A 22,115-nucleotide genomic window follows, 5' to 3' on the forward strand; every position below is an offset into this window, starting at 1 on the left:
CTTCAGGTGGGTCAGGCCTGCCGGTGGGGGAGGATGTACCCAAGGATGATGGTGGGACTTTTGCTGATAGCTTTGATTCTGTAAGATTGACTAGAATGTGGGACTGCTGTCCCAACTTTGGCGCCAGTCCCCAGATGTTGGAAGAGTTTTCATGGTCGACTGGGCTGGGTGTGCCTTTGTCATGTCCGAATTCGATGCTTAGGAGGCAGCCAAGTGGTCCGTCCGATTTTATTCTCCTTAACCTTTTTTATAGCGGTTTGATTCAACTGAGTGTCTTGCTTGGCCATTTCAGAGGGCAGTTCATCATCACGTATCGGCCAGACCGGTAAGCACGGCAGGTTTCCTGCCTTAAACGACAATAGTGAACCACTTAGGATAACCTGACAGCTTCGTGGTCACTTTTTGTTCCAGGTTAATTTTGTTTTTTTCCATTTAAACTGAATTACAATTCACAAACTATCGGTGGCGATAGAGGGAATAGTCGGACCAGGCTGGCAATGGGAGTACAGAAAATTCAAGTAGAACTTTCACATTGGTGAACTGAGTTTCCATATTTCTTGCACGGTGTGCTTGTGGTTTGAATCTTCATTTAATATATTTAACTTAGAAATTGTGGCTCTGCCTTTGTACAATTCATTGTTCCAAAAGGTTACTCAGCTGGTCGATGTGTAATGTTCCGTCACCTTAATGATTGTGATAGTCAAAGGTCAGATGGGACCAAAACCTGTTTGTTCAAGAGTCTGTAAGTAATATCAGCAGATATGCGATCTAATTGTCTCATGAGAGGTTTACTTGAACTATAAGTATCTCGCTGCTTTAACTTCGTTACCTGACATTGAAGTCCGCATACCTCTTTACAGCATCGAAATTAATCGTCTCCACAGAGAAATGCATGTGCCTGCAATTGCGGAGACAGAAGCAGTTTATTACCCTATTCTCGCAGCAATTGGGTTACCTGGTAGGTCATTATCAGCACGTATGGTGTAAGTAACAGAACATTGAACTATTTCAACGCTGAGTCTGGTAAACATAGAATGTTATTTTGCAAAGTTTTGTGATACAGCTAAAACTTTCATTCTTATCCCATTGGTCAATGCACCGAGTAACTCACCCTCGCTCTGTGCTGACCTGTCGAGTCTGGGGTCTAAATGTGTCCTTGGTGCTCCCTGGCCAGGCAGGGGTAAAACAGGCAGGGCGCACAGTCCTGAGTGTAATCCACTACCTCCTGGTGGAAAGCGCGCCTGTTGTGGAGATCGGGTGAGGAAGGACCGGGTGAGATTGTCGTGTTTCCCGAGGACCGATCGCCTGGGGTTCCGGAGAGCAGATTGCGGCTGTGTATCCCGGCATGATTCAGTGTCTTCAGGATAGAAGGACAGGGAACAAATGGAATACGCATCAGATAAATAAAACATGTGACAGAAACTGTCCTCCTGAGTTGAAGGTACAATCTTGTATTCCCATCAAATGTTCCTCTCAGATCATAATTATATTCCTGCAATGACTTTACAGGACTTTTATGCATTTGATGTTTAAAGTATTGTAAGGGCTTGGTGAAAAAAGGTGACTGTAGGAATAAACGGATCATTCTCAGGTTAGCAGGCTGTAACTTGTAGGGTGTCACAAGGATCAGTGCTTGGGCCACAGCTATTTTCAATCTATATGAATGACTTAGATAAAGGGACCGAGTGTAATGTATCCAAGTTTGCTGACGATACAAAGCTAGGTGGGAAAGTAAGCTGTGAGGAGGACACAAAGAGTGAGCAAAGGGAGATGGACAGGTTAAGTGAGTGGGCAAGAAGGTGGCAGATGGAGTATAATGTGGGGAAATGTGAGGTTATTCACTTTGGTAGGAAGAATAGAAAAACAGATTTTTTTTAAATGATAAGAAACTATTAAATGTAGATGTTCAGAGGGATTTGTGTGTCCTTGTACACAAAACACAGAAAGTTAACATGCAGTTACAGCAAGCAATTGGGAAGGCAAATGGAATGTTGGCCTTTATTGCAAGGGGTTGGAGTACAAGAGTAAGGAAGTCTTGCTGCAATTGTGCATGGCTTTGGTGAGACCACACCTGGATACTGTGTACAGTTTTGGTCTCCTTACCTAAGGAAGGATATACTTGTCTTCGAGGGGATGCAATGAAGAAAAGAAAGAAAGTCTTGCATTTACCTAACGCCTTTCCCGACCTGCCAAAGCGCTTTACAACCAATAAAGTACTTTTGAAGTGCAGCTGCTGTTGTAATGTAGGAACCACAGCAGCTCATTTGCTCATAGTACAGTCCCACAAATAGCCATGTGATAATCACCAAATAATTTGATTTCTTAGTGATGTTGGTTGAAAGACAGTATCTACTGACAGAGCAACACCCTCAGTCCGACACTGGAAGATCGGCCGAGATTGTTGGTGCAACTTTCGTGGAATGGGGCTTTGAACCCACCACCATTTGACTCAGAGGCGAGAGTGCTCCCAATTGAACTATAGCTTATAAATAGAAGGTTCGCTCGATTAATTCCTGGGATGAGAGGGTTGTGAGGAGCGATTGAGTAGAATGGACCTATACTCTCTGGAGTTCAGAAGATTGAGAGGTGATCTCATTGAAATATGTAAGATTCTGAGAGGGCTTGACAGGGTAGATGCTGTGAGGCTGTTTCCCCTGGCTGAAGAGTCCAGAACTAGAGATAATTGACTCAGGATAAGGAGTCAGACATTTAAGACTGAGATGAGGAGGAATTTCTTCACTCCAAGGGTTGTGAATCTTTGGAATTCTCCACCCCAGTCGGCTGTGGATGCTGAGTCATTGAATATATTCAAAACTGAGATCGATAGATTTTTAGATTCCAAGAGAATGAACCGGGCGGGAAAGTGGAGTTGAGGTCGAAGATCAGCCATGATCTTATTGAATGTCGGAGCAGGATCGAGGGGCTGGATGGCCTACTCCTGCTTCTATTGCTTATGTTCTTATGTACTTATGTACTAATGACTGCATGCTGCTGCCCATGTATGTTATTGTGGAGAGTGGGGGAAACCAGACTTGGCATTAATTCAAGAGGGGTTTAGCTGGAGAACATGAATGAGAGTTGGCGGTCATTTGTTCTTATATAGCGCGGCTTCTGGGATCCATCTCTTAGAATCATAGAGTTGTTACAGCACAGAGGCGGCCATTCGGCCCATCGAGCCGGTGCCGGCTCTTTGTCAGAGCAATCCAGTTAGTCCCATTTCCCCGCAGCCCTGCAATTTTCTTTCCTTTCAAGTATTTATCCAATTCCTTTTTGAAAGAATTGTGCACATATATCCCCAGATCTCTCCGTTCCTGCACCACCTTTAGAATTGTACCATTTAGCTTATATTTCCTCTCCTTATGCTTCCTGCCAAAATGTATCACTTCACAATTCACTGCATTAAATTTCATCTGCCATGTCCCGCCCATTCCACCTGCCTGTCTGCCTAATTTACGGGAAATTATCTTGTCGCATTTGCTTTCAAATTTGTTGACGTCCTGCCCCGTGGACCTCCCAGTGTCGGAATCGACTGAATAAACTTAATCTCAAGGGTCACAAGTGAGGACTCAGCTGTCGGGTGAGGGATCCCGGGGCCACCGTCACCCGAAAGGAACCTCCCAGAATGAGCTGCTCCTTCGGAACAGAAGGCAGAAGCCAAGGGGCAAAACCAATAAATAAACACAATCATAGCCCATGTACATCGGTTAAACTGAGAGCTCATTGATCAGCCCGGTTAGTGATTTCACTGTTTCTGTTTCTCTCTTTCTCTCAGTGAACTTGCTGGCGATTGTGATCCTGTCCCGTGGAAAGTGCGGTCTCTCCAAATGTATCACTCGCTACCTGGTGGCCATGGCGACGGCGGATCTCCTGGTGATTGTCTGCAATGTGATCTTATATCGGATTGCTCATCTTTATTGGCGGGACACTTTCCTGCTCTACACTCCTGTTTGCAGATTCATTCTCTTCCTGGCTCCTACTGCCACAGACAGTTCTGTTTGGTTAACGGTCGCTTTTACCTTTGATCGTTTTGTAGCCATTAGTTGTCAGAAGCTGAAAACAAAATATTGCACTGAGAAAACTTCACTTGTGATTATCGTGACTTTGAGCGCGCTGTTCGGTTTAAAGAACATTCCCCGGCCCTTCGTGTATAATTCGTATCCGTATGTAACAATTAACAATATACCGTGGGGTTGCCTTGTATCATCACAGTTTTATAATCTACCCACATGGATCGCATTTTCTTGGATTGAACAGCTGTTAACCCCGTTGCTTCCATTCTGTTTGATTTTATTGTTTAATGCTCTCACCGTCAGACGCATTTTAGTGGCCAGTCGGGCCCGAAGGAGCCTCCGGGACCTCAGCAATGGTGAGAATGACAAGGACCCTGAGATGAAGAACCGCAGAAGGTCCATCGTTTTACTTTTTGCCATATCCGGCAGTTTTATCCTGCTCTGGATGACAACGGTCGTATATTTTTTATGTTATCGAATTAAAAGCATCTTTAAACACAGATCTTTCTATAACCCTTTTGCAACCTTCGAACAAGCGGGAATTATGCTTCAGCTTCTGAGTTCCTGCACGAACACGGCCATTTACACAGTGACCCAGAGTAAGTTCAGAGAGGAGCTGCTCAATGTGATTAAATATCCGTTTACTCTAATTGGTAAATTGGTCAAATGAGGAAAACGGCTGAAGTGAAGCGGGAACTGACTTCCCAACATCACAACTCAATTCCAGATCACAATTATCACCTCAATTTACCAAAGGGACTCAGCATCAGGGCCATCGATATCTCCTTTAAACTAATTTGTTGTCATAAGTTAGATCAAAATTAAATTTAATAGCACCCGACATAAAATGAGCAAAAGCAACAGACAGTAACATTATCAAAACATGTTCTGTATTCAGATCATTTTTTAAACACGTCCTCAGGGAGTCTGACCCGAAATGTAATTGTCCGGAGGAAGGGCTGTGAATTAGCGACTGGATATTAGTTTCCACACGGGGGGGGACAGGGTCGGGGACACACGTGGGGGACAGGGTCGGGGACACACGGGGGGGACAGGGTCGGGGACACACGGGGGGGACAGGGTCGGGGACACACGGGGGGGACAGGGTCGGGGACACACGGGGGGGACAGGGTCGGGGACACACGGGGGGGGGACAGGGTCGGGGACACACAGGGAGACAGGGTCGGGGACTGGACTGGACTAATAATCGAGCCCGCCTACAGCATCTGTGGGGTTAATTCTCTCTTTTAACTATTTCTGGGCCCCCTTAAAACATTCCTGTAACTCCGTGTCTGATATTTTAACAGCCGGTTGTCCTCAATAGTCTGGGAATGACTGGTGTTGATCACAGTGAAGGAATGTTTCCACATTCAGTCGCTGTTCTTTTTAAGGGGCACAACTAATTAAACCCAAATCATACAAAGAAGGACAAAAGAAACTTATTTAATTAAATCATTAAGTTGTTGCTGATGTCGACTGTACGGTCCAGCCCCTGCGGTGCCCACTGGTCGCGGAAAGCCTCCAGCAACCGGCGGACACCGAGTGCTCCTTCTCCAGGGCCACCCGGGGCGGACAAGGCCACGGAAGAGAGGCCGGCAGTCAGAGCTACCACCCCCTCGGGCCAGGTCTAACCTGGACCTGTGGATGGCCACCTTGGCCGGGCCCGGGAACAGATCCTCCGACTGACCGGCCCTCCTCCTCACCCGGTGGCCAAAGACGAGGAGCGTGGGACTGAAGCGCAGCCAGAAGTTGAGGAGTAGCCCCTTTAAATAGTGGAACAGGGGCTGCAACCTCTCACACTCCTTGTAGACATGAAACACGGACTCATCCAGGCCGCAGAAGGTCCGTTGCTGTTTTAAAACGGCCGATTAGCCTGATATTTTTTTAATAATGACTTATGACTCAGTTAGAATAGTCAATAGAGGAATTTAACAGGAGTAGATGAAGTTTCCGTCAGTCAGAAGGGATTAACAGAGAGTAAAGCCGGGTTAGCTGGAGACACTGCCGCAGAAGGAGAACTGAGGAATGAGTGAATACACAGAAGGCCAGTGTTGGAGGATCAAAGAGTGTGGGACATGGAGATGGAGGCGTTTGCAGAGGTAGGACAGGCAAACCTTGGAGGGACTTATAGGGAATGTGTTGAGGGACAGGAAACCAATGGAGGTCAATGAGATCTGATCAGTGGAGCAATGGGAGGGCGGGGTATGGGGATCGGCAGGGAGGTGATCGAAGAGGAGGAGTCCAGAGATAATGCTCAAAGGAAGAGATGTTGACAAAGCAGGAAGGGGTGAGGCCAATGTGTGTTTGGAAGAAATCCACGGCAACACCACAGCGGTTAGGGGGAGAAGGTGAATTGTACAGACAGGCAGTGAGGATTCAGAAAGTACCTTGTATGACAGTGTTACCACTCATCAGACAAGTTTCAGTCAGAGAAAGAGTGAAAGGGGAAAACGCCAAATACAGGGTCGGAGAGACAGGGTCGGGGACACACGGGGAGACAGGGTCGGGGACACACGGGGAGACAGGGTCGGGGAGACAGGGTCGGGGACACACGGGGAGACAGGGTCGGGGACACACGGGGAGACAGGGTCGGGGACACACGGGGAGACAGGGTCGGGGACACACGGGGAGACAGGGTCGGGGACACACGGGGAGACAGGGTCGGGGACACACGGGGAGACAGGGTCGGGGACACACGGGGAGACAGGGTCGGGGACACACGGGGAGACAGGGTCGGGGACACAGTTTTTTTAAAAAGTAAACATAGCTCCAGTTAGCTCAGTTCCTGTAGACAGCAAGTTGTACACAGGGTGTTATCACTAATATATGAATCACCTTCTTTGTAACTGTGACAAATTTCAGGAGTTTGTTGGATCCCTTTTGTACAATGTGTGACTTTGCCAGTAAGGGGTTGGACTGTGTAAGAAATCTCCATGTGCTATGTTAATAAAACTCAGGTCCTGGTGTCACTGGGGACCTGCTCTCTCTTTACTGTAAGAAATCTCCATTAAATGAATAATCTGTGAATCTAAATAGCTGAGATAATCTTAAAGAATGGCTGACCTGCAGCACGAACACAGCTGTCCGTGGGCCTGTCTCTCTGTCTCCCACCTTCCCGTTCGAGTCTCTCTCTCTCTCTCTCTCTGACACGGTCTGTATCTGTCTTCATCCCTCTCCATCTCCCATTGCCTATCTCACTATTCCTGTTGCCCTGCTTATTTGCCTCCAACTCCTTGCACACTAGTGTATCTCTCTTCCTCCCTGTCCCTTTCTCTTGATCCGCACCCCTCCCGACCTTGCTCCCCATCTCCCATTCTCTCCCAACCGAGTTCTCACCTCTGAGTCCACCTCACTGTTTCCCTACCCCTCACTCTCTCACTTCCTTTTCATCCCTCTCTATCATCCCCATCAATCACTCTTTACCCTCTCTCTTCCCTCCCACTCTGTCCCTATCCACTTTCTCTCTGTGCCTGGCTCTGTTCTCTGCAATTTTGAAGACCCATTTTCTACACAATCCCCACATTTTGCCCCGTTCCTGGATCTCTCTGTCTGCCGTCCACCCCTCTCTGTTTAAGTCACTCCTTTTCTTTATCCACCCTCCCTCTTTCGGAATTTACTTTTCTCTCTCTCTCCACATCCCTCCCTCTCCCTACCCGTCTCTCTCTATATATTCCATTTCTCTGCCTTTAACTGCAGCTGCCACCTATTTGTTCACTCCACTCCATGGTTGATGTTCAGAGATTATGAGGGTGATTTTAAAACGGAGCCGGGAAAGGGGCGGGGGTCAATTTGAGGTCAGGAAACCCATGAGGACGGGTTTCCCGGATGTCCTTACGATTTTGACGGAAGGACGTCTTTTATTTTTTTTTGTCAGTTTCCTGTCTGACTGATCGGTTGATTGACAGGCTGGTCTTTGTGGGACAGGAAACCAGCCAAGGAGAGGACGTCTCCAGGTACATCTTTGTTTGCATGGATGGGAGGGCACGGATGGGCATGGGTGGGCACGGGGGTCGCAAGTCATGTGGGATGGGATCGGGGGTCAGTGATGGTGGGGGGGGGTGCGGGATCAAGGGTCATTGCAGGGGTCAGCGATTGTTGAGGGAAAGGGTCGGGGGTTGGAGGAGAAGGATCGGGGTCGGAGGGGGAGGATCAGGGTCGGGGATCAGTGATCGGCGGGGGGGTGGGGTGTCGGTGCAGTTAGGCTTGTTGGGCCGAGGGGAAGCACTCCTGCTCCTCAGGACCCACAAACTGTGCCTTTCTAGGTACCTACCTGTTACTCTATGGCCTTCTCACCTCCTTTCACAAGGAGTAAAATAGAAGGCCCAGGAATCCTGAATGAGCCCCCCGGGGTTCAAATCTGGAATTAGTAAAAATTGGATGCCTGAAGCCTCCATGAAAGGTTTTAAGGCCCGCCCTGCCCCCTGGGAGCGGGTTGGTCGCCCGCCCCTCGCCCACCCCCGTGAAAACCGGAAATGAGCGGGTTGGAGGCGGGTCTGATAAGGTGACAATTTTCAATGCACCCCCACCCCCAACCCACCTGTTCTTTACTTTTAAAATTGAGCCCTATATTTTCAGGCTGGTGATACATCAACACAAGTTGCTCAGTTTCCATTAAACTTTGTGGACAGTCAGTTGCAATTGTACTCGCAGGGCCGAGGTTCATTATTCACGAACTAAGCAAAGATATGCTCTGCATATTAGAAGATTAAATGAGTGAAGTTTTGTTCCTATTATTATTAATTCTAAGGAAGGTGATGCGGCCCCAACACCCCAATAGCACCGACATTTTCACCAGTTTGACACTGATTCACTTTTAACACCAGCCATGCTGCAGCCTATCTGACATAGAATGTCCGGCACAGAAATAGGCCATTCCCCACAACAGGTCTATGCCGGAGTTTATGCTCCACACAAGCCCCCTCCCTCCCTGCTTCATCTAACCCTATCAGCACTGCAGCAACTCGCCAAGGCTTCTTCGACAGCACCTCCCAAACCCGCGACCTCTACCACCTAGAAGGACAAGGGCAGCAGGCACATGGGAACAACACCACCTGCACGTTCCCCTCCAAGTCACACACCATCCCGACTTGGAAATATATCGCCGTTCCTTCATTGTCGCTGGGTCAAAATCCTGGAACTCCCTTCCTAACAGCACTGTGGGAGAACCGTCACCACACGGACTGCAGCGGTTCAAGAAGGCGGCTCACCACCACCTTCTCGAGGGCAATTAGGGATGGGCAATAAATGCCGGCCTTGCCAGCGACGCCCACATCCCGTGAACGAATAAAAAAAAAGCATATTCTTCTATTCTTCTCTCCCTCATCTGCTGATCCAGCTTCTCCTTAAATGCATCTATGCTATTCGCCTCAACTACTCCTTGTGGCAGCGAGTTCCACATTCTAATCACTCTCTGGGTAAATAGGTTTCTCCTGAATTCCCTATTGGATTTATTCGTGACTATCTTATATTTATGGCCCCTAGTTCTGGTCTCCCCCGCAAGTGGAAATATCTTCTCTACGACTCCTCTATCAAACCCTCTCATGATCTTAAAGATCTCCATCAGGTCACCTCTCAGTCTTCTCTTTTCTAGAGAAAAGAGCCCCAGCCTGTTCAATCTTTCCTGTTAAGCATAACCTCTCGGTTTTGGTATCATCCTCGTAAATCTTTTTTTCACCTACTCTATGGAGTGCCTCTATATTCTTTTTATAATATGGAGACCAGAACTGTTCACAGTACTCCAAGTGTGGTCTAACCAAGGTTCTATACAAGTTTAACATAACTTCTCTGCTTTTCAATTCTATCCCTCTGGAAATGAACCCCAGTGTTGGTTTGCTTTTTTTAATGGCCTTATTAACCTGTGTCGTTACTTTTAGCGATTTGTGTATCTGTACCCCTAGACGCCTCTGCTCCTTTACCCCATTATTGAAGCAGTGGCCCACTTATTCTTCCCATCAAAATTTAAAACCTCACACTTATCTATATTGAGATTCATTTGCCAGTTACACGCCCATTGTGCAAATTTATTTATATCTTCCTGTATTGTGTCGCACTCCTCCTCAGTATTAACTATACCCCCCAGTTTGGTGTTGTCCGCAAATTATGAAATTATACTTCCAATTCCCAAGTCCAAATCGTTTATATAAATGGTGAAGAACAGTGGTCCCAGCACCAATCCCTGTGATTCACCACTCAGACCTTTTGCCAGTCTGAGTAACTACCTTTAACACTTACTCTCTGTTTTCTGTTTTTTACCCAGCTTGCTATTAATTCTGCTCTTTGTCCCGACTCCACCTGCTCTGATCTTATCTGAGTGAGATCATTAATTAAATACAATTTTTGTGGTGGGCCCACTCCCAGCAAGTAATGGATTGATGCTGCCCAGACTGATTTAATGTGGGATCCTTACAAGCAGCAGGTGAAACAGATTTACCTCCTGTCAGTGTGGGCTGTGTCCAAACACAGGCATGAGAGGCTGAAATTACCAACATCAAGCCCACAGGAACCCACAGACACCTCCATAAGAACAGAAACGTGCACGGTAATAGTATAAAATACAACAAGAGAAATGGATTGTGTGTCACAACAAACTATTGGGGCACAGAAGTACGTGATGTGGATACAACATTAACAATCCTTCGTGTTCGATTGGAAGGATTCCCCCATTGTGTAGCGATGAGGCTTTCTGCCAAAGTCATTTGGCAGAACACCTCATCGCCAGAGCTTTCAAACAAGCACCAAGACGTAGCTTGGCTGGTGGTGAGAAGGGCCCTTCCCACCAGATCCTTCATGCACTCCTGACCTCTCAGTGCCACTACGCGCTGTCCCCAAGGAAGTTGCGATGGGGACGAGACCGTCACCCATCTCCTCCTGGAATGTCCCTTTGCAAAGAAGATCTGGAGAGCGATGCAGTGGTATCTGTCCAGGTTCATACATACGAATTAAGAGCAGGAGTAGGCCATTCAGCCCCTCGAGCCTGCTCTGCCATTTGATAAGATCATGGCTGATCTGATTGTGACCACAACCCTACTTTCCCGTGTACCTACGATAACCTTTGACTCCCTTGTTAATCAAGAATCTATATAACTTAGCCATAAAAATATTCAATGACCCTGCTTCCGCTGCTCTCTGGAGAAGGGAGTTCCACAGACTCACGACCCTCAGAGAAAAATTTCTCCTCATCTCCATCTTAAATGGGAGTACCCTTATTTTTAAACTGGTTCCAGTTTCTCCCACAAGGGAGCAGTTCTGTGACACATGATTCTGTGCTTTATGGGCTGTTACCAGGGAAGCACTCCGAGACAGATATCAACTGCTACTGGAAGACCATCAACTCGGTGAAATACGCCTTTTGGTCTGCCCGAAATTTGCTGGTCTTCCAGCGCAAGGAGCTGTCCTCGACCGAGTGTTGCAGACTGGCACATTCCAAGGTCCAGGACTACGTGCTCAGGGATACACTGAAGCTGGGTGCGGCTGCCGCAAAGGCTCTGTGGGGAAAGGCTCTCGTTTAGAGCTCTCCCGCCATTGTAAACCGAGGGGCTGCAATCAGGGAAAACCCACCTCGGGCAGAATGTAAAATACAAATTTATGTAATGAAATGTAATGTACCTGTAATTAATCTGTAATCAATAAGCTTATTGATTGTAATGCAATAAGGCGCCCTAGAGTGTCATGAACTGTAATGAACAATGTGTAACTGTATTGTTGGAATCATAATTGAACTGTACTTTACGTATCTTGCAAAAAGTATATTCTGTATTGTGTATGTTTGAAATGTGATATGACAACTGTATTGTATGTATTGTGACAAATTTTATGAATAAAGTATATTTTTTGAAAAAAAAGTCTGTTCTTATCAGTTTAATATCTGATACGTCCCCTATCTGGGGACCGTATATTAATTTGATTTTTGGAACAGGGAGATGGAATAGGGGCTTGCTCCGTCCACTCCACGCATCGACCCAGTATTGCAGTGTCTCTGGGAACGGTGCACCTCCCTGTGGGGAGATATTCAAAATGAAAAACAGGTTTTTCCAGTGTCTCTGTATGTATTATTACTGAGAATAAAGTTGATATTTTGTACTTAAAAAAAAATGTGGAATAAATCCTCAATTAAAGCTGTGAAGATTAACTAGATAAATATTGAGGTGGAAATGATATTGAAGATTTCCAAACTGGACCTGAAACCTAAACTGACCAGAATTACAAAGTGACCCAGAACCCCAATCTTTTGTAGACACTTGCACGACAAGGCAAACATACAATGATACAATCCAAAACTGACACTGAAACATAACTTGATCTAAATCCCCAAACTAACCCTTAATCAGACACTGAACCATTTCCCCAAACTGAAGCAGAACCAGAGCGAGTCACAAACCTAAACTTAACCAGAACCCAACAATGACTCTGAACAAAATAAGCAACAACTCTCAATCTGATCCTCAAACCGAAACAACACGGTGCCCAACACTGGAAGACCCTAAACTCACATACAAACCTCAAATAAACCAGGAACTGTAAAATGACCCAGAGACACAAACCCTACCTGAACCCAAACTAAACTGAACTGAACATGAACGCCCAAACTTCTGAACAACCTCAACTTGATCTGGAACTTAAAAGTGCCCTGGAATCCTGAACATACACAGAACTCTCAATGAACAAGATTCCTTTGCCCTTCTTGAGACCCTCTGATCCAAAGTACTTTAGAGACCAAAAACACTAAGCTGCACAAAACCCTAAATCAGCTCACGAACCCCTGGTGACCCAGAAACTTAAACTGACCTGGAACCCTAAACTGATCCAGAATCCCAAAAGTGACAGGTACCCTAAACTGACCACCTGCGGAATACTGAGTCAGAACCTGAAAATGATCCAGAATCTTACATTCAACATAACTACAAAGTAACCCACAATTCCAAACTCACATTAAGCCCCAAATGAAAATGTAAATTGAAATGACTGGATACCCTAAACGTCCCAAAACCCAGTGATCCAAAGCCCCAAATCGACATAAAACCCTAAACCTGTACAGAAACATAAACTGACCCAGACCCTCATACTGACACTTTCCGTAGCCTAAATTGTTACAGCTCCAAAGGAACTCGAGTCAATCCAAGAGCTCCGGTCCTCTGGATTTCCCTCTCAGAGTGGAAGAACGTTAAACTGTTCCAGAATCCTAAACCGACCTGGAATCCGGAACCAAAGCAAAACTGCAACCAACTCAGAATCACAGGCTGATCTAAACCCTAAACTGATCCATTATCCTAAACGGACTCAGAATATTAAAATACAGCAAACCCGAAACACCAAGCAGACCTGGAAACCCGACCTGGCCCAGAACCCTCGCTGACTCCACTGGTTCACTTGTTCGTTCTGTAGTTCGTTTCAGGCTCTTCTGCTGTTTTTAAGATATGATGTAATGTTAGGGATCATTGAGATCAGTCTGTGAGTATCAGTCTTTGCCGGGGTCCTGTGGAAGATTTTGCAGTGCTGGGTGTTTTTGGATGTGTGGAGAATGTTAGTCTTGAGGGTCCTGAGTTAATTGGAGCTCTTGTGGTCAGTTTGAGTGCAGTATGTTACAACCAGATACTGAACCAGAAACTCAAAACAACACAGAATCTCAAATTGACCAAACTGACCCAGAATATAAAACTGAACTGGGATCCTGAACCAATCCCAATTCTAAAGTGACCAACTCATGTAAAATGAATTATAAACATAAAGAAAAGCCAAGTACCCAAATTTGTGTTGAAACTGAAAACAAGCCCAGAATCCAAGATTGAACCAAAGTCTTACACTGATTCATCAGCCTAAAAATATTAAATGCACGAAACATATCTCGAACCCAGAATGAACCCACATGACGAGGCTGACACCGAAGGCTGAGCGTCAGGGGTTTCTACAATCCCTCAGTGTTGGCATCAGTCTGGGCATGTTGAGTCATCAGAGATCGCTGTCTATGTTTGTTGTTCTGTGTCAGTTTGTGGGTGTTGTGGTTTGGGGTTTCTCTGCTCAGTATTGGGGGAATGTGCACTGTTTAAGGTCCATTTACAGATGCTGTGGTTTGCTGTGACAGTGCAGTTATCATTTTACAGGAGGCAGAAGCCCAACGTGTGATGCCATCATTAGCTTTGGGTGTTTGATCAATGTGTGGATGGTGAGGTAAGTGTGTGGGGACTGGGTCAGTTTCTGGGTATTGTGTTTTTTTTGCAGATGATGTGATCGGTTTGGGGCGTATTGTGGACAGCTTCAGGATGCTGACTCATTTGGGGAGATGGGATAGTCAGTCATTGAACACTGCCTCAGTTATGGTCCCTGAACACAGTTTGCAGTACCAGAGTCAGTTTCAGGGTGCTGTGGTCAGTTTCAGAGATACATGGTATTAGCTTGAGGTGCTGGATTAGCTTGAGGTGCTGGGCCAGTTAGAGGTACTGTACTACTTGAAGAGCTAGGTTAGGTTAAGGTGCTGGACTAACTTGAGGTGCTAGGTTAGCTTGAAGTGTTGGATTAGTTTGGAGGCTGTATTATTTTGAAGTATTAGGTTATTTTGAGGTTCTGGGCTGGTCTGAGGTACTGTTTTTGCTTGAGGTATTAGATTATGTTGAGGTGCTGGATTACTTAGGGCGGCAGCTTTAGTTTGAGGTAATCTATTTGCTGCAAGTGCAGTTTTAGCTTAAGTTACTGGGTTAGTTGGAGGTGCTGTATTAGATTGAGCTGCTGGGATAGTTTAAGCTTTTGTCAATGTCTGAGGTTCTTGATCATTATGTTTCCAGCCTATCGAGGAAGAAAGCAGTGCTGGATCTAGTTCTGGGGAATGAAGTGGGGCAAGTTTCAATGGGAGAGTGTTTTGGAAACAGTGAACACAATATGATTAGGTTTAGAGTAATTATGGAAAAGTACAAGGACAATGAAAGTTGAAGATACTTAATCGGAAGAGGGTTAATTTCAGTGAGTTGAAAAGGGATCTGGCCCTGATGGAATGGGAACAAAGATTATCAGGTAAAACAGTTAAAGAGCAAAGGGAGGCCTTCAAGGAGGAGATAGTTCAGGTACTTCATCTAACCCTATCAGCATATCCTTCTATTCTTTTCTATGTTTGACTCGTTTATCAATTATCTCCCCTTTTCTATCATAAATGTCTTTACAACTTTTTTGATTTCTGCTTCTAATGTCTTATCCATCTTGTTAGTGTCAATATTGAGGCAAAGTAATGATTCCACATTTCTGCCGTTACCTGTGAGTTTACCTTGTGCATCCCTTAGTGGCCCGACCCCTATCATGATTTTCCTTTTGTTATTTATGTGTCTGTAGAATACTTTACTTTTTAAAAAGTATTTTTTGATAATTTAATTTTGTAATTCCTCTTTGCCTTCCGAATAGGTTTTTTGTTTACTTATTTCCTAACCTCTTCGTATTCCCTTTTGTCATCCTCTTCTTTATTGACCAGGTGCTGAGTATATGCCTTTTTCTTTAGTTTCAATTCTGATCTTATCTCTTTATTCATCCATGGTATGTCATTATTAGTGTCAGTGTCCGTGGAACTGTACCCCAGTGAGAGTCAGTGTCCGTGGAACTGTACCCCAGTGAGAGTCAGTGTCCGTGGAACTGTACCCCAGTGAGAGTCAGTGTCCGTGGAACTGTACCCCAGTGAGAGTCAGTGTCCGTGGAACTGTACCCCAGTGAGAGTCAGTGTCCGTGGAACTGTACCCCAGTGAGAGTCAGGGTGCATAGAACTGTACCCCAGTGAGAGTCAGGGTGCATAGAACTGTACCCCAGTGAGAGTCAGGGTGCATAGAACTGTACCCCAGTGAGAGTCAGGGTGCATAGAACTGTACCCCAGTGAGAGTCAGGGTGCATAGAACTGTACCCCAGTGAGAGTCAGGGTGCATAGAACTGTACCCCAGTGAGAGTCAGGGTGCATAGAACTGTACCCCAGTGAGAGTCAGGGTGCATAGAACTGTACCCCAGTGAGAGTCAGGGTGCATAGAACTGTACCCCAGTGAGAGTCAGGGTGCATAGAACTGTACCCCAGTGAGAGTCAGGGTGCATAGAACTGTACCCCAGTGAGAGTCAGGGTGCATAGAACTGTACCCCAGTGAGAGTCAGGGTGCATAGAACTGTACCCCAGTGAGAGTCAGGGTGCATAGAACTGTACCCCAGTGAGAGTCAGGGTGCATAGAACTGTACCCCAGTGAGAGTCAGGGTGCATAGAACTGTACCCCAGTGAGAGTCAGGGTGCATAGAACTGTACCCCAGTGAGAGTCAGGGTGCACAGAACTGTACCCCAGTGAGAGTCAGGGTGCACAGAACTGTACCCCAGTGAGAGTCAGGGTGCACTGAACTGTACCCCAGTGAGAGTCAGGGTGCACAGAACTGTACCCCAGTGAGAGTCAGGGTGCATAGAACTGTACCCCAGTGAGAGTCAGGGTGCATAGAACTGTACCCCAGTGAGAGTCAGGGTGCATAGAACTGTACCCCAGTGAGAGTCAGGGTGCATAGAACTGTACCCCAGTGAGAGTCAGGGTGCATAGAACTGTACCCCAGTGAGAGTCAGGGTGCAGAGAACTGTACCCCAGTGAGAGTCAGGGTGCATAGAACTGTACCCCAGTGAGAGTCAGGGTGCATAGAACTGTACCCCAGTGAGAGTCAGGGTGCATAGAACTGTACCCCAGTGAGAGTCAGGGTGCATAGAACTGTACCCCAGTGAGAGTCAGGGTGCATAGAACTGTACCCCAGTGAGAGTCAGGGTGCATAGAACTGTACCCCAGTGAGAGTCAGGGTGCATAGAACTGTACCCCAGTGAGAGTCAGGGTGCATAGAACTGTACCCCAGTGAGAGTCAGGGTGCACAGAACTGTACCCCAGTGAGAGTCAGGGTGCACAGAACTGTACCCCAGTGAGAGTCAGGGTGCACAGAACTGTACCCCAGTGAGAGTCAGGGTGCATAGAACTGTACCCCAGTGAGAGTCAGGGTGCATAGAACTGTACCCCAGTGAGAGTCAGGGTGCATAGAACTGTACTCAAGTGAGAGTCAGGGTGCACAGAACTGTACCCCAGTGAGAGTCAGGGTGCACAGAACTGTACCCCAGTGAGAGTCAGGGTGCACAGAACTGTACCCCAGTGAGAGTCAGGGTGCACAGAACTGTACCCCAGTGAGAGTCAGGGTGCACAGAACTGTACCCCAGTGAGAGTCAGGGTGCACAGAACTGTACCCCAGTGAGAGTCAGGGTGCACAGAACTGTACCCCAGTGAGAGTCAGGGTGCACAGAACTGTACCCCAGTGAGAGTCAGGGTGCACAGAACTGTACCCCAGTGAGAGTCAGGGTGCACGGAACTGTACCCCAGTGAGAGTCAGGGTGCACGGAACTGTACCCCAGTGAGAGTCAGGGTGCACGGAACTGTACCCCAGTGAGAGTCAGGGTGCACGGAACTGTACCCCAGTGAGAGTCAGGGTGCACGGAACTGTACCCCAGTGAGAGTCAGGGTGCACGGAACTGTACCCCAGTGAGAGTCAGGGTGCACGGAACTGTACCCCAGTGAGAGTCAGGGTGCACGGAACTGTACCCCAGTGAGAGTCAGGGTGCACGGAACTGTACCCCAGTGAGAGTCAGGGTGCACGGAACTGTACCCCAGTGAGAGTCAGGGTGCACGGAACTGTACCCCAGTGAGAGTCAGCGTGCACGGAACTGTACCCCAGTGAGAGTCAGGGTGCACGGAACTGTACCCCAGTGAGAGTCAGGGTGCACGGAACTGTACCCCAGTGAGAGTCAGGGTGCACGGAACTGTACCCCAGTGAGAGTCAGGGTGCACGGAACTGTACCCCAGTGAGAGTCAGGGTGCACGGAACTGTACCCCAGTGAGAGTCAGGGTGCACGGAACTGTACCCCAGTGAGAGTCAGGGTGCACGGAACTGTACCCCAGTGAGAGTCAGGGTGCACGGAACTGTACCCCAGTGAGAGTCAGGGTGCACGGAACTGTACCCCAGTGAGAGTCAGGGTGCACGGAACTGTACCCCAGTGAGAGTCAGGGTGCACGGAACTGTACCCCAGTGAGAGTCAGGGTGCACGGAACTGTACCCCAGTGAGAGTCAGGGTGCACGGAACTGTACCCCAGTGAGAGTCAGGGTGCACGGAACTGTACCCCAGTGAGAGTCAGGGTGCACATGGAACTGTACCCCAGTGACTGTCAGGGTCCATGGAACTGTACCCCAGTGACTGTCAGGGTCCATGGAACTGTACCCCAGTGACTGTCAGGGTCCATGGAACTGTACCCCAGTGACTGTCAGGGTCCATGGAACTGTACCCCAGTGACTGTCAGGGTCCATGGAACTGTACCCCAGTGACTGTCAGGGTCCATGGAACTGTACCCCAGTGACTGTCAGGGTCCATGGAACTGTACCCCAGTGACTGTCAGGGTCCATGGAACTGTACCCCAGTGACTGTCAGGGTCCATGGAACTGTACCCCAGTGACTGTCAGGGTCCATGGAACTGTACCCCAGTGACTGTCAGGGTCCATGGAACTGTACCCCAGTGACTGTAGGCGCCCATAGAACTGAATCAAGTGAGAGTAAGGGCCCATTGAACTGCACGCTCACCCTCAGGAGTAGATCATTCATTCCCGCGATTCTGTTCTGCCATTCATTTCGATCATGGCTAATCTGTATCTTAACTCTTTTGACCCATCTTGTATATAATGGGCAGCATTTTAGCACCCGCTATCAGGTGCGTTCCTGGCGGGGGGCTCTGAAAATCGGGAAATCGCGGAGTGGGACCGGAGCCCGCCTCGAACGCACGCACTTCCGGGTTCCCCACTGACGCGCCGGCATGCGCGCGCAGCCCCCGCTGGTGGGAATCCCGCAGGCAATTATAGCCAAGGGGATGCCACTTGAATGTATTTATTTTGCTTGTTCAGGTCATTAACTGACCTGATTAAGGGATTATGTGAGAAGGGGTGGGATTTTAAAGGAAACTGGGACTGTTTCCCACACTGGGGGAAACACTCCCAGTTCAAATGGACCTGTTGCAGCTGTCAGCCTGTGGTAGCTGCAAAGGTCCATTTGACAGGTGGGTGGGGGGAGACCCTCACCCATTGCAGGAGGCCACTCAGTCACTTGGGACAAAGTTTGGCCTCCACCACCCTCCTCCTCCTGACAACCAAAGTCACCAACTTGCACACTTACCCCGGGGTCCAGAGATATGTACCTACCTTGCGGACCCCCTCAGATGTACATCTTCCGGATGGGGGCCGCCGTAGCTGCAGTCATGACCTCCTCGGAGGGCGAACAGCATCACCAGCCTCGCCATCCACCTCTGACACGTGGAGCTCCACAACAGTGCGCTGTGACACATCCACCTGTACAGCAGGAGGGAGGGCAACCGCAGAGAGAGATGCGTCGCAGAGGGCACTACACTCGCCACAGGGTCCACAGACCGAGGCTCAGCTTCCTGGACCTCACTGAGCAGCAGTGCACACGGAGGCTCAGAGTCACTCGACATGTAGTCGTGGACATCTGCAGCCTCCTTCATGCCAAGCTGCTCCCGGCTGGCCCGAGCACCATCTTCTTACCTGTCGCTGTCAAAGTCACCACTGCCCTCAACAACTTCTCCTCTGCATCCTTCCAAGGTACAACCAGGGACATCGCCGACGTCTCTCAGCCGACTGCACAAAAGAGCCCTGCAAATACACCGACACCCACTCTGCAGTGACACAATGGGTGGCATCAGTTGTGGGTCTTCATAGTGATCCTCAGGAAAGGGCATTATTGCACAAACCAGACAAGATTCGCGAAGACATGGCAGCAGTGGTGCCAATATAATATGTGATGTGAGTTGCTCAGAAATTAAATATAAGTAACAACCGTGACAAACCCTCAAACACCCTTGTGCATCCCCTTCATGCTCACGACACGTTTGCCTTACGCTGCCTACTGCACATATGTGATGCATGCCCTGTGGCTGCAGCACAGGTAGTGGCAGGTTGAGTGAGGCTGACCGTGAAAGAGATGCACGAGAGGATGAGTATGAGATAGAGCCATGATATTGTATGAGGATTGGGTTGAGTGGTAGTGGCGGGATGAGTACTGGCGAGGTGAGTAGGTGCAGGTAAGATGAGGATGAGGTTTGAGTGGGTATGAGGGGTGATGTGACAGAGTAGTGTTGGCTGTGCAGGAGGTGTGGGCGGTGATGGGCGGTGATGTGGCAGATGGAGTGTAGGGGAATGAGTAAGTGTACTCACTTTGGCTGACCTACTGAGGTCATTGGAGCGCCTCCTGCACTGTATGCAGGTGGGCGATATGTTGGTGGTGCTGGTGACCTCCTCTGCCACCTCGAGCCAGGCCTTCCTGGTGGCAGAGGCAGGCCGCTTCCTCCCGCCCGCCGGGGGTTTGGGGTGGGGGGAGGGGAAGATCTCTGTCCTCCCCCTCCACCACACCCCATGTATTGATACCTGGAGCGAGGCATCATGAAACTGGGAGCAGCCTTCCCCCTGGGCTGCTCCATGCTGTAATTTTTTCTGTTTGTTGCAGCATCTGTCAGTGGAGGACTGCCCCTTTAAATAGAGCTCCTCCAGCTGACGGATCTGACTGCACGCGCAGACCAGCAGTGGGGAACCCGGAAGACCAGGTAAGTGGATCCATTTATGCTCCAATCGCGTGGGGAGCTGACTGATTTCACCGGGCGCGTTACCAACGTGCCCGATAGCCCCCCCACCGAGAACCCGCAGCCCTGGTAACACCGGGCCCAATGTATTTGGATTAGATGTCAATTATCTTCAATCTGTTTTTTTCTGGTTATCAACCCTCCTGTCAGTGGAAACAATTTCTCCTTATTTACTCAAAGGTCAGTTTATTTTTTAAACTTACCTCAGTTTGCCTTGCAGGCTTCTCGACAGGTTCCCCCTGCGGGGTGGCCTCCCTGCTCAGAAGTGGGTTAAATTTCAGGGGTTATGATGTGATCGAGGAGTCCAGCGGGAGACTCGTTAAAAGCCAAGATGAGTGGCGTTAAAACGGCCGATTGACGGGAATGGAGCAGGAAATGGAGCTGCTCCATTTTAACTGCTCCTGCGATCAGGGAGAGTTAAAATCACCCTGTTTCACATTGCATGACAGTCCACATGTGTCACTGGAGGGAAAGCTATAACTGCAAGTTATTCTTGCAGGTGTTATGAATGAGTTCGGGTCTATTAGTAACTATTCACCACATTACTAGTCAATGAAACAATTCATTACTTTGCTTTTAAGTCATACTCCATCTAAAACAAGAGTACGTTTTAATATCTGCGTCTGTCTCTCCCATGTCTGTCTCTTTCGCTCTCTCTCTCTCCCCGTCTGTCTCTCCCGTGTCTCCGTCTGTGTCTCCTGTCACTCACACATATATTGTGGGGAAAGGCCTGTCGCAATTAAGCCTCAGGCCCTCTCCATCCAAAATAGTGCCACAGTATTTGCCACCTTTTCTGAGGGTGCCTCTGTGTATAAATGTGCCAAGGATCACATGCCAGGCACTGTACTTACGTGGCACATCATCCGTTCTCATTATAATGGACACATTTCAGCTTTAATGTGTAAGGTACAGGGAGAAATATGTGTTGCTTAATCACCCCTCTGCACCAACAATGTTTCAGTGAGTGATGGGGAGATGGGCTGAGATTTATAAATAGACTTGCAGTACATTCTCTCCCTCTCTCTGGTGTATAAGAGAAATGAGTCACAGTGACAGGAGCAGAAAACTGCTTGGATAGAGGATCTGACACAACACATTAAAGCTGGCGATGACTGGTGTGGCAGGATTGTAAATTTAAAGGGACATCACCATTTGGCTGGAGAGTTTTTAAGGGAAACGCGACTCCTCGAAGAGTTCACTTCTACCCGCCTGATACGTTGGCTGCGGTGGACAATTTTCTCCGTGTGGACAATATATTTGCTGAATTGTAAACTTTTTCACAGTGATTAACACTGAGCCTCGGTCATTTCTATATCTGAGGCCGTTTCTCCCCTTCTCTGGGTCTTAGACCTCCACCATTGCTGGTCTGAATCCAGCCACGAGAAGAGGGTGTAAGAGCAACCTGGGCAATTCTCCCTTGATCTCCCCCCCACCACCTGTGGAGAGT

General features: G+C 48.0%; 1 protein-coding gene and 1 pseudogene across 1 annotated transcript in view; both read left to right on the forward strand.

The window, feature by feature from the left end:
• Nucleotides 1-3,708: 3,708 nt before the first annotated feature.
• Nucleotides 3,709-22,115, forward strand: part of LOC137309366 (probable G-protein coupled receptor 139) — a gene marked incomplete at its 5' end in the record, with an annotated part of 31,473 nt that continues 13,066 nt past the window's right edge. The window contains 3 exons of the mRNA XM_067977617.1: nucleotides 3,709-4,663; nucleotides 11,295-11,361; nucleotides 20,536-20,632. Of these exons, the coding sequence (XP_067833718.1) occupies nucleotides 3,709-4,663; nucleotides 11,295-11,361; nucleotides 20,536-20,632 (1,119 nt within the window). The remainder of the gene's footprint in view (nucleotides 4,664-11,294; nucleotides 11,362-20,535; nucleotides 20,633-22,115) is intronic.
• Nucleotides 11,834-12,005, forward strand: LOC137309395 (U2 spliceosomal RNA; annotated as a pseudogene).

Source organism: Heptranchias perlo, unplaced genomic scaffold (assembly GCF_035084215.1).
Source record: "Heptranchias perlo isolate sHepPer1 unplaced genomic scaffold, sHepPer1.hap1 HAP1_SCAFFOLD_163, whole genome shotgun sequence".
Lineage (NCBI taxonomy): Eukaryota > Metazoa > Chordata > Chondrichthyes > Hexanchiformes > Hexanchidae > Heptranchias > Heptranchias perlo.